Source organism: Phoca vitulina, unplaced genomic scaffold (genome assembly GCF_004348235.1).
Source record: "Phoca vitulina isolate PV1807 unplaced genomic scaffold, GSC_HSeal_1.0 scaffold8, whole genome shotgun sequence".
Classification (NCBI taxonomy): Eukaryota; Metazoa; Chordata; class Mammalia; order Carnivora; family Phocidae; genus Phoca; species Phoca vitulina.
In genome coordinates this window covers 6,964,854-6,980,877 of record NW_022589711.1, presented here as the reverse complement: position 1 = coordinate 6,980,877, position 16,024 = coordinate 6,964,854, and the positions used below count along the sequence as shown (strand labels likewise).

Here is a 16,024-nt window from a genome sequence, read left to right as displayed (position 1 = left end):
AGATAGATAGATAGATAGATAGATAGATAGATAGATAGATAGATAGATATTATAGATATAAAATCTTCTCATTTTTTAAATAATTTCTACCTAAACAAAATGTTCATCTCTTTTAACAGATCAGGCAACCAAGTATATGTGTTTATTTTTGCCTAGGTCCTTCTGTATTCTGTAAGAATTTGCTAAAATGAGGTGTCTTTTAGAAAGGCTTTTTAAAACACATGAACTTAGGGCGCCTGGGTGGCTCAGTTGGTTGAGCGACTGCCTTCGGCTCAGGTCATGATCCTGGAGTCCCTGGATCGAGTCCCGCATCGGGCTCCCTGCTCGGCGGGGAGTCTGCTTCTCCCTCTGACCCTCCCCCCTCTCATGTGCTTGCTCTCTCGCATTCTGTCTCTCTCAAAAAAAAAAAAAAAAAAAAAAAAAAAAAATCTTAAAACACATGAACTTAGTCTTCAAAAAGACTAAAAGTTGATGGGATTGTTACTACAAGCAAGTTTTGTTGAAATTTATCTTTAGAAATGCTTTGGTATACCTTCGAATTTGTAAAATTCAAAGCATTTAAGCATACTCTTTTCATTTGTGATTTCATATATTTAATATCTATAGTAGAACAGTACTGATTAAAATTGATTTTTTTATTACTGTATATTTATCCTTTTACTAGTTTCTTTCAAATTTCTGATTATCTTTTGAAGTGAAAAATCAGGTTTAAAGTTTTTGTACTTTTGACTAAGAAATACTGAAGTAGAGATTTGGAGGAGAAAGATAATGAATTCAGTTTCAAATATGTTGAAGAACAGTCACACAGAGGTCTCTAGGAGGCATGAGTGTAAAAAATAGATTTGTTGACAAAGTGGTCCTTGAATCCAGAAGGGAGGATGAGCTAGTCCCTGAGAAAGCAGAAAATGAATAATAATAAAAAAAAAAAGACGGAATCTTAAAATGTAGTATCATTTTAAAGATGATAGTTAACATTTTTCTTTAGAATAAAAGCAATTTCTTTATCCAACTCGACAGAGAAAAGTAATCAATCATTAAAGTACAATTAAAAAGTATGAGCCAGGGCCTGGGTGGCTCAGTCAGTTAAGCATCTGCCTTTGGCTCAGGTCATCGTCCCAGCGTCCTGGGATGGAGTCCCGCTCCAGGGTCCCTGCTCAGCGGGGAGTCTGCTTCTCCCTCTGCCCCTCACCCCGCTCATGCTCTCTCTCTGTCTCTCAAAAATAAATAAATAAAATCTAAAAAATAAAAAATAAAAAGTATGAGCCATTTACCATTAAATCTTAGTTGTTTATAAGTCTTTGTGGGTGCCTCCTGTAATCATTATCATGGGGGACATGTAATTTTTTTAGTTGTAATTAATACCTTTTTACAATATTTCACTCTGCTTTTTTACTCTCTTGCTAATTATAGGTTTTACTACCAATACAGTCTGAATATTTTCTTTTTTTTTTTATTTTTTTTATTGTTATGTTAATCCCCATACATTACATCATTAGTTTTAGATATAGTGTTCCATGATTCATTGTTTGTGCATAACACCCAGTGCTCCATGCAGAACGTGCCCTCCTCAAAACCCATCACCAGGCTAACCCATCCTCCCAACCCAGTCTGAATATTTTCAATTTATTTTGTTTTATTCCATTTTTTTAATGCATGATGGAATAATATTCTCCCATTGTGGGAATTAGAACCTTTCTAATTTTTCACTCATATAAATAACGTACCTACTTTAAAGTCATAAACATACTAAAACATTTTTTCCTTTGGGAATATTTACCAAATGGGATTATTAGATCAAAACACATGATAAATTAGTTTCTCTTGTCAAAATGTTTAACTCTGACAAAAAAAATTAGGCCGTGCTACAATACAACAGTTTTTTAGGCTCACTCAAACCAACATTAGGTTTGTCATTTCAATTTGTTTTTGAGTTATACACAGTTAATACATATGGAGATAAAATAGTATTTTACTCTTAGATTTAAGTGCTCTCCAAATTGTTTTGTTAAACCTAACAGAGGGTAACATATCTTTTCTTTTAAGATTTGGAACTATTACCTAAAATTTTCTGTTCTTAACACCATGAATGTTTTCTTGATGAGCCAAAAAATACTAGAAAGTGTGATGAAATATGATATTTACTGTTAGGAAAATGCATCATTCGCAGAGCTACATAAAGCAATTATTGCTAACAGATTTATTTTGAAGTCTGAAGTTGAATATACTTGATTTATCTGAGTGTAAAAAGAAATCTTTAGATTTATGAGAAAATAATTTTTAAGTTTTTTATAGGCTGGGCCATTAACCAAAGTGACTATATGCAAAGACAGAGAAGGAAAGCCGAAGACTTTTGGATTTGTCTGCTTTAAACACCCTGAATCGGTGTCTTATGCCATAGCTTTGCTGAATGGAATACGTTTATATGGAAGACCAATTAATGTACAGTATCGATTTGGTAGGTCTTGCCACTGAAGAATCTTCCAAGTGTGTTTTGTTGATGGTGTTGTTCTCAGAGGTGTGAACATTGTGTTTTCTATATAATGTAAGACCAAAAAAGTGTTCCTTTTGTCTCTGTTAAATTTTCTCAGAATACATGTAGACATTCATAGTGTTATATGATTAATTAGTATTGCCAATCCTATAGCATCTTTTCTATATTAAAGTTTAAAATGTTCTATCTTAGTACCAGCCAGCGAGTAGCTATGATAGTTGCTATTGGCTGTTTTAAATTAAGCAAATCTAAATGAATTGGGGACCCACAGCTCTAGCCTTTAATACATCAAGGCCATTTGCCACTCTTGTCAATGCTAGTGTGTGGTATCAAGTACCTACTGTTTGGAAGGTAGAGTGGGTGCCTTAGTCATTCTCTTGTGAACACCATACTCTACATTATTGCCCTGGATCTAAGCCCCTGCAAAAGTAGCTGGCCAAAAGCGGCTGCAGAGTGACCCTCAGTCACTGTGGAAGAGAGCTTCCGGACACCAGTGACCTCAAATGTCTTCTCCTACACACCTGTCAAAAACGGATTAGATACCGGAGAACACTGTACTAGTATACGCTACCTCTTTCATGGTTTGAGGGACTGATAGAGGCGATGCTTATGGTGCGGTGCTTGCGATGCTTATGTTGCCTCCCTCCCCTAAGTGATGCGAGCCTATTGACTATCCCTTGCTTGTTTATTTTTTTCCTCTTATTATACTAAAAACAGGTAGTAAGAAAACAGTACCTCATTGCAAAGGAAAAAGGTTTCTCCTTGTGTTTCTTTCTTTTATTTATATTTTTAATGATTTTGCAAAGGTAATTGGCTGTATCATTGCTTTCAAGTACTGTTTGGTTAATTCACACAGACTGGTAAAGTGGGCCGGGATGCACTATGTTCTGACACGTCCCAGCCAGCTGCTTAGCATCCTCTGTAACGTTGCATCCACTTTTGCCAATGCAGTTTAGAGAACTTCTGCATTCTCCACAGGAGGCAGATAACACTAATTTTTGCCATTATTAGTCTACAGGCGTGTAGAATAATACAACATCATCTATCTTATGGCCCCATGTCAGTATCATTCTTCTGTACAGCCATAGCTTTGGACAAAGCTTGGTTATAATTCAGTCATTTGTCGTAATGTAAACAATCTGTAAATATCACTTGGGAGATCAAAGATATACTCATGTACCTTATATGATTAAGGAATTTTGACCACTGCTACATCCTTTTAGGTTTGGAGTTTTTCTATGGTTTAACAATAGAACTCCAAAAAATTGTACCATTAAGTAATCTGTTAATTCTTTTTCTTCTATAGGGAGCTCTCGCTCTTCTGAACCAGCTAACCAAAGTTTTGAGAGCTGTGTTAAGATAAATTCACACAGCTACAGGTAATTAAAAATATTTTTTCAAAAAAACAAATATGTTCTTGTACAATAAATAGTTTTTATATATTCTGAACTATTGTAAAACCTTACTATTCAGACATGGGATAAAATTTAAGCAATTCACTTTTTTCTGAAACGATGAACAGTGGCAAAATATTTTGATTTAAAGTTCAGTTTTAATATTTTCAGTAGCAGGTGAGAAAGATTCATATTTCTAGTGTTCTTTATAGTTTACCTTGTGGGCTTTTCATAGATGTTAAATCACTTAAGCTTCCAAGGTGTCATTGTGATGGACCATAGAGATGCTATTATCCATATCTTATACTTGAATAAACAGAGATGTAAAAGGTAACTAATTTTCAGGGTCATAAAGATGAAAAAGTGATAGTTGCGAGGCTTGAAATTAAGCCTTCTGACATTAAGCCATTCTGTTATTTATTGTACTACTTTTTGGAACTTCTTTATGATAATTTTCCAAATACTCTAAAATTTTGTACTGGCCGATTTCTTGATGCAATGGTAGCCTCCAAGGCCACTGTCAGGCAAGCTATCCTAGAGGTCATGGAACAGAACGGCTCTGAAACTGAAGTACGATGTTCAAGTCACACCATTTATTAAACCAATTTAGAAGACACAGTGAAAAGCAACAGGAAAGATCCTGGATAGTTTGGCACACGTATCATCGGGTACAAGTGACACTCTTACTTATTCCACATATTATCGATTGAATCTATCTGTAGCATGTCTGACAGGATAACTTATTTACTATCTGTATTGAACATATATCATAACTTCTGCCTGTATCTCCCAAGTGGTTTGCTTATTCTGTCCCTAACACGGTTTCCTCACTGTCCTATAAACTACTAGCTTACTTAGGGTCTGTTACAAGCATTTCATCCATCTTGTTTGTTTTTGTCTTCTGCAGCAGAACTGAATATTCTCATGTAAACTAACAGTAACTGAAACTCCTCTGAGGCATAAGCGAATGCCTCTGAGGACTGGCAATCACACAGGCTTATCTATAGGAGAAGTACTGCCTCCCAAAGAAAACACAGTGTGTTCCACATCTTCATTCTTCCCAGTATTTCTGTATCAGGGAAATCAGGAGAAGTGAAAAAGTAGGTGTTGAGGGGCACCTGGGGGGCTCAGTCAGTTAAGATCTGCCTTCAGCTCAGGTCATGATCCCAGGGTCCTGAGATCGAGTCCCGCATCGGGCTCCCTGCTCCACAGGGAGTCTGCCTCTGCCTCTCCCCTGCTCGTGCTCTCTCGCTCTTTCTCAAATAAAAGAAAAAGAAAGAAAATCGTAAAAAAAAACAAAGTAGGTGCTGACATCAAATTATGTGAACTTAAATCTTGCTTCTGCCACTTTATTAATGGTATGACCTTGGACAGGTTATTTCACCACATTCTAACCTGTTCTAAAACAAGGATCCTACCTCGAAGATTGTTGTGAGAATCAAATACTGTAATACATTCAATGCATTTAATATTCTGGACACATAGCAGGTATTCAGTAAATACTTTCAGCCAATGTTACCAGAAAGGGGGGAGTGATTTACTATGTTGGTAGGGGACGTACTATAGACTCATGAATTGAGCCATTTATATAATATGAGAGCTTCCTCTCTTCTACTAGTGGGAAAACATACCTCATATTTCTCAGGAATTAGGAAGAAACAAGCTGTTGCTATTTGGGCAGAGGTAGAAAGACAAGCACTATGAGATATCAGAACTCTTGTATTCTATGTTTATGTATGACAAACTAAATCATCACAAATTCTAGAGTAGAAAATCAGAATTATATGTATATTCCATAACAGTACACTTCATTGGTAGTACCTTATTTTCTAGTATTTGTTACATTATAAAGGAAGAATGAGAATAGGATATAGTGTCCTAGAAGTAATACTTGTGCAGAGAAAAATGGTGTGCATGTTGTATCCTTAGTCTTTCATGGGTCTTTCTTTGAAAAGGATTTTTTATGCTTCTGTTGCCTCTTATGCCTTCTGTTTTCAATAAACAGTTCCCGTATTAGTTTGCTGGGGCTGCCATAACAAATAACCACAAAGAGGTGCTTAAACAACAGAAATGCGTTGTCTCATAGTTCTGGAGGCTAGAAGTCCAAGATCAAAGTGTCCACAGAATTAGTTCCTTCTGAGGGCTCTGAGAAAGAATGTTCTGTGTCTATCCCATAGTGTCTTCTGGTTATTTGGCAGTCCTTGATATTCCTTGGCTTGTAGATACATCACCCAGCTCTTCATATGATGTTCTCCTGTGTATGCCTGTCTTTAAATTTCCCCTTTTTATAAAGAAAACAGTCCTATTGGATTAGTGGCTCATCCTACTCCAGTATGACCTCGTCTTAACCAATTACATCTGCAACAACCCTGGTTCCAGATAAGGTCACATTCTGAGGTATTGGGGGTTAGGACTTCAACATAGAAATTTTGGAGTGATACAGTTTAGCTCCTAACTCTTCCCAATTTACATGTGATTCATCTCTGTAGACAACGATGCATGCCCTGAGATTCACCTAGGAAAGACGGTGGTTTTAGAGAATCTGCATCTGTTTTCATAATGGTGCTAGTCTCGGCACTTCTGCTACTGAGGTTGTATCTTCCCCACTCTATTCCCCACTCTAATTTCATTGCACTTTTTGTTTGTTTCTTTACTATCACTTACTCTATACACACGTTCTGGTCTCCTCCAACCTTGTCCCAAATGAGGCTGTTATATTTTGCCCCTTCTTCTCCCTGAAAAATCTTTCATCTTTCACATCCTTACTTCCTACATGCTTCTTAAGCCCATTGTTACATGGAAGGTGCTCATTCAGGGGTTATCAAGAACCTTCTGAACAATAGCTTCAATGCTAATTCAGTTTATTCTTTCATAACAACTGACACCTAATTCCTTCCTTAGTGAAATTTACTCCTCCACTGGTTTTTGCGATACTAGTCTCACCATTTATCAATGGGATGTCTGCGTATCCATCTGACTCTTCCTGTCGTTCCCCTGCCCTCATCTTTGCCTCCACCTTTCCCACAGCACACCTCCTTTCCTAAGGATTAGTAGTATTAGCATTAAAATTATGGAATGCTGTGGAGCAAGTAGACACGTGAGGGCTAGCTAGAGAATCTAACTAGTAATTGTAACTGGAATTTATTAAGTATCTTCATAGAAGCAAATATTACAACACTTATAAATGAAACTTTAGCTCACCACAGTTTTTAAATGAGGAACTTTTATTATCTTAATTCATGGGTGAAAGACACAAACGTGGATAAACATTAGCAGTCCATTTAGGAAAGAGCATAATTTTTATAGTTAAACAGTAAAGATATCTTCAACAATAAACTGAGGAACATTTCTATATTTCTTTCACTTTTTATATCTGTAGAAGATTGAATGTACCCTTGGTGATTACCAACGACTTGCTTTGCTCTCTTCATACCTAAGTGTCTAGTTCTTTATACACATATAACACTGTTTAACATTTTCCTGTCAGAAGGCCAGATGTGACTCTAAATATTGAGATTTCGCTATGTAGCAATTAGTAAGACTTAAGGTACTACTATGTCACTATATTATCAGTATAATATCTGATTACTTGTGTGTATATGTTTAAAGTTAATCTTAACTGAGCTGTCTTAGAGAAGCTTTGTTTTTTAATAACAAAGAGCCTTTTTCTTCTTTTTTTAAGAAAAAAGGACATTTGTGTGTAGGGATTTTAACTTTTTATTAATTTTTCTTTTACCTCCCCAAAGAAATGAAGAAGTTGTGGCCAGATCTTCCTTTCCCATGCAGTTCTTTCCAATTAACAGTGCAGCTTTACCTCAAGAATATTTTTTCTTTCAGAAGATGGTAAGTTTGATATGCCTTTGGTTCAATATGTAATATAATACAGACTGTGATGGAACTTATGTTTCTCAAATCTAAACCTGGGGTGAAGGCAGAAGCTGCCCTGAGCACTGTCTCCCCAATGGCAGTCTGCTGCAACAACCAAGTCATCTTCAACCTCACACCTAGAACTTTAGCGAGTGTGTCAACACAAGATGGGTAGATAGTAGTGACGCTGCATTGTGGTCCTAGTACAATTTGAGCAGAGAGTTCTCATTTAAACTTTAATTTAAATTAGATTCTCAGTGTTAAACTACATTATTTCTAGAGACTCTCAATAATATGGTTCTGGCCTAGAAATCATAATTATGGTCACAATAAGTTAAAGGGGAACTTAGGAAATTTTTTTCTTCCAACTCCTCATTTTATACATAATAAAATTGAGGTCCAGGGGTATTAACCAATAGGCCCAAGACAGTACAGCTTGTTAGTGACAGACATGGAACATTGTTGTGAACATCCAACATATATGTGAGCTTCAGATTTTTCAAATAGCCATTTTCATTTTGTTAACATAAAGAAAATGGAGAATTTAACTTTTGGAAGAAAATTTTTCTTAGTTACAGTGAGATATTAAGAAACAACCAGTTCTCATCCAAAACTGTCAACATCCTTCTTCCCAGCATTTTTTATCCTTGGTAGAGATGAGAAACACACAGACACACACAGGTTTGTGTTGTCTCTATTAATCTTTAATCTACTTTGAATAGTTAGAAATTTGAGTTAAAAACAAGAAAGGGTCTCTCTATCTTAATAGTTGACAAACATGCTGTACCATACTGTGGCAATTAGCCACATGTGAGACTAAGGAGCAGAGTTTTTAATTTTATTTAATTTTAAATTTTATTAAAATTTAAAAGCAGATACTTGGTTCAGTTATTAGAATATTTTTAAGAATATTTGCAGGAACTTGGGTATGTGAATCTACTTTTTCAAATGTAAATTTTAGGTAATCTAAATTCAGATCAAGTATTTTCAGTGAAAATGTTGCATCCAAATTGAGATGTGCTGTAAGTATAAAATGCACACCAAATTTCCAAGACTTAGTATGGAAAAAGGAAAGTAAAATAACTCATTAATAATTTTTATGTTGTTTACATGTTGAAATGACAATATTTGGGATTTGGGGGGATAAATAAAACACATCATTAGTGGCACCTGTGTTTTCTATATTGTGGCTACTAGAAGATGTAAAACTGGCTTGTATTCTATTTCTGTAAGGCAGAATCTGTATTGTAGGAAGCTGTACACTACCTTGAATCTTTCCATTAACAATTTAAAGGAACTACCACATTCTTGTTTTGGAAAGTCACTGTCCTAACACGTGGTTTAGTTTGCCTGTAGTAGCTGTATAATGCATGTAGACTGTTAACTTTTTCTTGTAACATTTCAGCCTTGTTTTGCTAGATGATTGTCTTTTTTCCCCAGCAGTGGCATGCCTATAATCCAGCCCTGCAGCTGCCTTATTATGAGATGGCAGCACCGCTTCCTAATAGCACGTCTGCGACATCTTCACTAAATTGTGCTCCAGATCTGGAGGCTGGACCCAGCTCTTACGAATGGACTCACCAACAGCCCAGTGACCCTGACCTTTATCAGACGAATAAACGAAAGAGGCAAAAACAAACCAGTGACAGCGATAGTAGCACAGAAAACAAGAGAGGAAATGAATATAGCCAAAAATTCCGAAAGTGTAAGAAAAAGAAAAGATATTAGCATTATGTTCACATGAAATTTGCCTACCCTGGTCATCATTTTCTTAAAAGAAAAAAAACAAACACCTGTATTCTTCTAAATGACCAATCTCGTGGCTTTCTTGTGTTTTTTGAAATATATAATATGACATCTGATTTGCTATTTCATTTTTGTCTTGAATGACAAAAACTTATAAATAATATAATGTAGTACTTTCTGTAATAGTATTTTTGACACATTGTCAACAAGAAATATACTTTGAGTTGTTATATTTTAGTACTGATGGTGAAATTGCATGAAATTATCAGTCAGAAGTCACTCACTGAGCCCTTGTGGTTAAGGCACCCTTGCTCTCCTAGTCTGTTGCCTGTATGGAGTGGGGGATCTTCTGAATGAAACTAGTGCAACTATTTAGGGGTTTCATGTTGTTCCTAACAAAGACGGAAAAGCAGGCTTTAGTTTCCTATGTGAATAACATTTTATTTTTTATGTCTAAATATATTCATTCTGAGCCTTACTTTCCTACAGGTTTATTTCATAAAATGAGGATATCTGACAGTGATACCAAAGGAAAGATGATTATCATGGGACTAGTTTTTAGATCCTTCCTTTTTTATACGAGTGTATATAAATAGGAATACCTGCCTCTTTACTTCTCACTTAATTGTATTTCATGAAAATTAGTTGGCTAGGACAGTATTTATTATCCACCTCTTTTGCCAACTGGGTTTGAGATAGTATATTTGACATACTTAAATCTTGATAATGAACAATTAATAGAGTGATATTTCATTAATATATGATATTTAATATTTATTATCAAATCAGGTTTCCTGTTTCTGGTACATTTATTTTTAGAAGACAAATAGAATACATGTAAAATTAATGGTTTATTTGGACACTTTGTTAACTTTGTAGCTCATCATAAGCTACATATGATGCTGCATATGAACTACAAGTACATAATGATGAAAGTATTTATTTACTAAAGCTAATTAAAAGAATCCTGCAAAAGCCTTGCTTAGATATTTCTTTTGCAGGTTGCATAGCACTTTATAGATCTTTATTTAAAATAACAAAGATGTTTTTAGCAAAATGAGTAACTGAATTTAACTTTTGATTATAAATATACAATGCAGTAGAGTTTTAAATATAAATACTAATCCATTTCCATCTGAGGAACATGAAAAATTAAATACTGCTTGATATAGCTTGATCTATATATACTGTATGTACCTGAATAATCAGACTAAAAGAGATGATCTTTTTTTTTCTTTTTACCTTCACATTTTTGCAGTTTAAAAACATTAACTTCACCTCAGCCTTTTTTTCAACTCTTATACCTATAGTTCACCTTAGCCCTACATTATTTCACAGTGATTGGCATTATCAAAAATATGTACGTAAGAAATGTCTCTTAGCAAGTAAGAGTGCATATTTGTAACAGAATTACCTTGAAATAACTGCTACATGAACTGAAATCTTAGAACTGCGAGGAATTCTTGCAACTTCTTCCATCACAGGCAGGAATTACCCCGATACCAACTTTAGACCCCGATACCAACTTTAGACGGTCAGCCAATTTGAGCCAACCAGAAAGTAAATACACCTATTTACCCTTGCTGTCTTTCATTGTTAAAATAAATAGGAAACTTTCCTTAAAATGTTACTATAATCTACAATTCTATATAATTTTAAATTATCAGTTTTCCCAGTGCTGTGTCTTTGAGTTAAAAATTATATAAATTATTTGCCTTAGGGGGTTTTATTTTTTTTAATTTTAATTCTCCATTCTCAAAATCTATTTTATGTATGTGCACATTCTGTTGCAAATGCCAGGAGAAGCCTGGAATTTGAGAACCAGATAAGTTATCTTTTTATTCTCATATTCACTAATTTTTTAATGAATTTTTATAATGCATCAGGCAGTGGCAAAACCATTGAGAAAAATTACTTAGAATTAAAGTTGGTCAGAAAGGTCAACATACACCCTTGAAATTTTTACTGAAATTATGCATCCTGAGCTATGGTTTCAAATAGCTATGTGTAGCTCTTAAGACGGTTGTCACCTTTGAAATCCTAGCATTAAATGCAATTATTATAAGATTAGCAACAAATTTATTATAATGACAAAGTTCTGATGTAATAATGTTATCTGTTTAGAGTGTAATGAAAGAAAAAGTTAAGAATTATTATACTTTCTTTAGCACTGTCCAGGTGCAGGAACATTGTACACTGAGTAGTCAGCCTCTTCCTTTGTGTGGCTAAATACTAATAAATTGTTGGGCAATTAGAAAGTGAAATTTTCATCTCTTGCCAATACAGTACTTCTGAAACCGTATTCCCAGACCGTTTCCTCCAGTGCCTATTGAACATTCCCTCCTGGATGTCTCATTAGCAATACAAACTCAACACTTTCAATATTACCCCAATTTTTTCCTCCCCCAGTATTTTCTTCTGTGATCAGTGGGGGCAATATTTCACTATGGACTGGGTGCTGGAGTGTTGGAACAATTGTTGACCTCACTTCAGTTTCAGTCTCTCTTAGCCCATGCGCCTACTTCAAGATAATGAAGCACTCTTGATGTTAGGCACTTAAGGAAATGAAAATAAGCCCATTCATTGGGACTGAGCAGAATGCAAAGATAAAGGGGATACCAGTTATTCAGCCCCATCTCCATTTAAATATGCTTAAGGACTGGGCATATTCTCCTCAGGGCGGATGTGCCTCATGACACATGCGGCTTACATAGCTGCCCCTGGGTGATGGTGTGGCTGTCTGGTTCCCCCATCTTCCTTGTCCCTAGGAAGAAGGGCTGGAGGAGCAGGGTTGGCTTTTAGAATACCATCCCAAAGAACTGATGGAACATCAACTGAACTACTCAGGTCTGTAGTCAAAGCTCAGTTAAGTGTCTGTATTCTACCTCTATTTTCTATTTCTATACATCCTAGTAAAGCTAGTTACATCAGAATTAAGAGCCTCTCATTAATTTATTTCCCATTAAGAAATGTGAATTAATAGCCTGGGTTTGATTTTGGGTAAAATGAGGACTAATATATAAATCTCTACAGAAACTATATTTTAATGCAGAAAATTCAAAGGACATCTTTTTAACAAAGGATGATGTCTGCTTCTATGCCTCAAGCCTGAGGAAGTTCAGTGAGCACAACTCCAGTTTGCATTAGTGATGATGTTATTTGATCAGAGTGGGTCCTACGGGGTCACATGATACCGCAACTGTGGACTAAGTCTATTACCAGTCATGCCCAACCTGCAAAAATTACTTCAGGTGCCTGCAGAAACTGCCTTAGCAGGTGAAATCAAGTAGTCTGTTATCTGGTTCCCTGTAAAATTTCCTTTCCAGCTTCCAATACCATCTTGTTATAATATTAACAGGTTTTATAAGGATTAAGAAACACATGTGCTATTTGCATTGTAATTAGAAAACCTAAACAGTATGTAAGGATAGACAGTCATATATTTGCTGTGTTATAAACTCTGGGAATAATTGGCACCCAACAAGCTTACATAATATCTGCTGCAAGGAACCTGGATCTAACAATCCCTGTTTCAACCACTTGACCCATTGTTTGGGGAGCTTAATGAATGAAAACATGCTTTAAATGAATACTATTCGTCAGTCCAACACACTATTTGAAACCTGATAATTATTGTCTTTGCTTCTATTTCTATATGAGACAATTAGTAATAACCTGGATAGGAAAATAACTCTTGCCCCAGCTGCTTGCCCCAGGCTGATAACAAATCTTCATTGATTTTATCCCACCTCCAAGTTAATCACAAGGGAAACATTGCAGACTCTCCTGCATGCCAATCAAAACCCTGGGAGTTACTCTAGACAGTGCCTTTCACTCCATTTCTAAGTGGTCATTAACTCCTCATTGTGACCTTGTTCAGGTTCTTTTCATTTCCTACTTGGAGTATTCATTAAAGCAAATCGATCAACAAGGAATGATTATCATTCCAAACACAGATTTCGGTGCTGAGGCCACAGCGTCACTGGAAAAGTTTGATCCCAACATTGAAGAGTTTATGATTTTCCAGCATAAATGGACAGTTAGGAAGGTGATTTCAGGATAATGCTACAACAATAGAGGTAAACACAGAATGCAATGATGGGAGGGCATAAGAGTCTCCATTCCTCAAGAAAATTAATCTTGGGAGGAAGAAAGGAAAGGAAAACCTGAATACACACACACACAAAAAAGGATATCTAGGAGTCCAACAATTTTCTATCCTGACTCTCAACTGTCCTCACATATTTAGCCCTGCTTTTCACCTGTCCTTGGAAGAGTGTCTCCAAGTATTAAATCTTGCAAGTTGGGGCGCCTGGGTGGCTCAGTCGTTAAGCGTCTGCCTTCGGCTCAGGTCATGATCCCAGCGTCCTGGGATCGAGCCCCACATCGGGCTCTCTGCTCCGCGGGAAGCCTGCTTCTCCTTCTCCCACTCCCCTTGCTTGTGTTCCCTCTCTCGCTGTGTCTCTCTCTGTCAAATAAATAAATAAAAAAAAATCTTTAAAAAAAAAAAAAAAAAAAAAACCTGTACAAGTAAAACGGCTTGCCTCTTGTCAGTATCACCCCAACCTCTTAAGGATACAGGAACTTGAGTTATGATGATAATTTTTTTTTTTTTAAATCATGTTCTTATGGAACAGTCTAGTGGAAAGAGAATAAATAAGATAAATAACATATAAAGTTAGATGTTAATAACTGATAACTGCTGAGGAAAACGATTTTTTTTTACAGGAAATGTTTAGGGATTAAAAACTCAAAGCAGGAGGGAAAGTAAGGCATGTGCATATCTGAGGGAAGAACACCAGGCAGAGGAAACAGCAGATGTAAAGGCCCCATGGAGGAAGCATTCCAGGGGAGAAAGGGAAGGAAGCTAATATGGTGGAGGAGGTTGATCACAGGTGAGATGTGAACAGAAGATAATGGGAACTCATAGGCCATTGTAACAACTTGGACTTATAATCTTAATGGGGATGTCTTGTGGATGGGGTGTGGGGACAAGTTCTGACATATCAAGACTATTGAAGTTACCCAGTCAAGAGAAGATGGTTGTTTAGCTCAAAACAGTAGCAATAGAAGTGGTCAGATTCTAGATGTATTTTAAAGGTAAAGCTGAGAATTGACTAAGCATTCTAATCCTGGGAAAGAAGGGTCAACAATGACTCCAAGTTATCATTTATTGATATGGGCAAAACTATGGAGAAGCAAGTTTTAGAGCAGGATCTGGAGCAGAATTTTGGACATGTTAATTATGATTTGCATATCAAAAATCTAATAGGAGATATCAAGAAATTTGTATATATAAGTCTGGAGTCCAGGGGAAAGGTCAAGGTTGAAGATTTAAACATTAGCATTATTGGCATATCAATGGTATTTCAAGTCTCAAGACTGGATAAGATCATCTAAGAAGTGTGTGTAGATAGGAGGTGAGCCCCAAGGTCTGTGCCCTGAGTATTGCCAGTATTTTGTACCTTAGGGAGATGAGGAAGAACCTCCCATAGAATGACAAGCAGAATATGGTGTCTGGTAATCCAAGGGAACAAAGTGTTTCCAGAAGGAAGAAATAATCAGTTGTGTCAAATGTTATTGATAGGTCATGTAAGATAGGGACTCAGAATTGGTCACTGGATTTAGCAATGATGCTTCATATAAGACATTTTGGGTGAATGATTCTGGCAAGAGCATGATCAGAGCGGTTTCAAGTGAGGATAGAGGAAATAACTGATGGACTGCAAGAAGAAATAACTTATTCAAGTTTTTTGCTGTGAAAGGGAGGAGAGAAATAGGACCATAACTCAAGGAAGATAACATGATTAAGAGAGATTTTTGTGGGTTGGTTAGTTTCCTTAAAGATCTGGAGAATGCCTAAAATTTTGTTATTGTCCCTTTTCCCAATCTCTGCTGCTAAAATACTTCTTTTTTTTTTCAGTATGTCAGTATGTCAGGTTTAAAAAAAAGTTTTTACTGATTTTTAAATCCTCTTTTACCTTAAGAAAATTTGCTCTTTGTTATATATATGTAAATAATTTTCCAGTTTATTTTTTCTGTTTTCTTGCTAGAGCAGGAGGTTTTAATTGTCATATAGTTAATATATTGTCATACATACTAGTCTTTCTTATAGTTTGGGTTTTTTTTTTTTTCCCCAGAGAGCCTTTCACAGTCAAAGATTAAGAGAAAATCTATTGTGTTTTCTTTTAGAATTTTGCCAAATTCAATTTTACATATAAATCTTGGATCATGGAGTGCTTTATGAGGATATGAAGATCAAATCTTTAGATTTTTGTACAACATAAGCAATTTTGAGTTTCTTTCTGAATGCTTGCCTGAAGGTTTTTTTATATTAAAATAGCAATGGTGTTCCTATGTTAGGTAATCCTGTAGAGGATACAGTCCTGAGGGAAGGAGTGAATTTTCCCACTGACTGAATTTATTGCCCCCACCCATTGTAATGGGAGTGTGAAACAGAAATTAAGTTGAAGAGATGCCAGCCTTTTACATAAAATAAACAGTACAGGGGCGCCTGAGTGGCTCA

At 35.9% G+C, this 16,024-nt stretch overlaps 1 protein-coding gene across 2 annotated transcripts in view; it reads left to right on the top strand.

Annotated features, from left to right (window-relative positions):
- The window catches only part of RBM11 (RNA binding motif protein 11), a 15,919-nt gene extending 2,101 nt beyond the window's left edge, over positions 1 to 13,818 (top strand). The window contains exons 2-5 of one of the 2 annotated variants that reach the window (XM_032406312.1): positions 2,293 to 2,455; positions 3,798 to 3,870; positions 7,632 to 7,728; positions 9,196 to 13,818. In XM_032406312.1, the coding sequence (XP_032262203.1) occupies positions 2,293 to 2,455; positions 3,798 to 3,870; positions 7,632 to 7,728; positions 9,196 to 9,480 (618 nt within the window). In that variant the 3' untranslated portion in view covers positions 9,481 to 13,818. Of the gene's footprint in view, positions 1 to 2,292; positions 2,456 to 3,797; positions 3,871 to 7,631; positions 7,729 to 9,192 lie in introns of both variants that reach the window. The other variant, XM_032406311.1, reaches the window with a different exon arrangement.
- Positions 13,819 to 16,024: the final 2,206 nt, after the last annotated feature.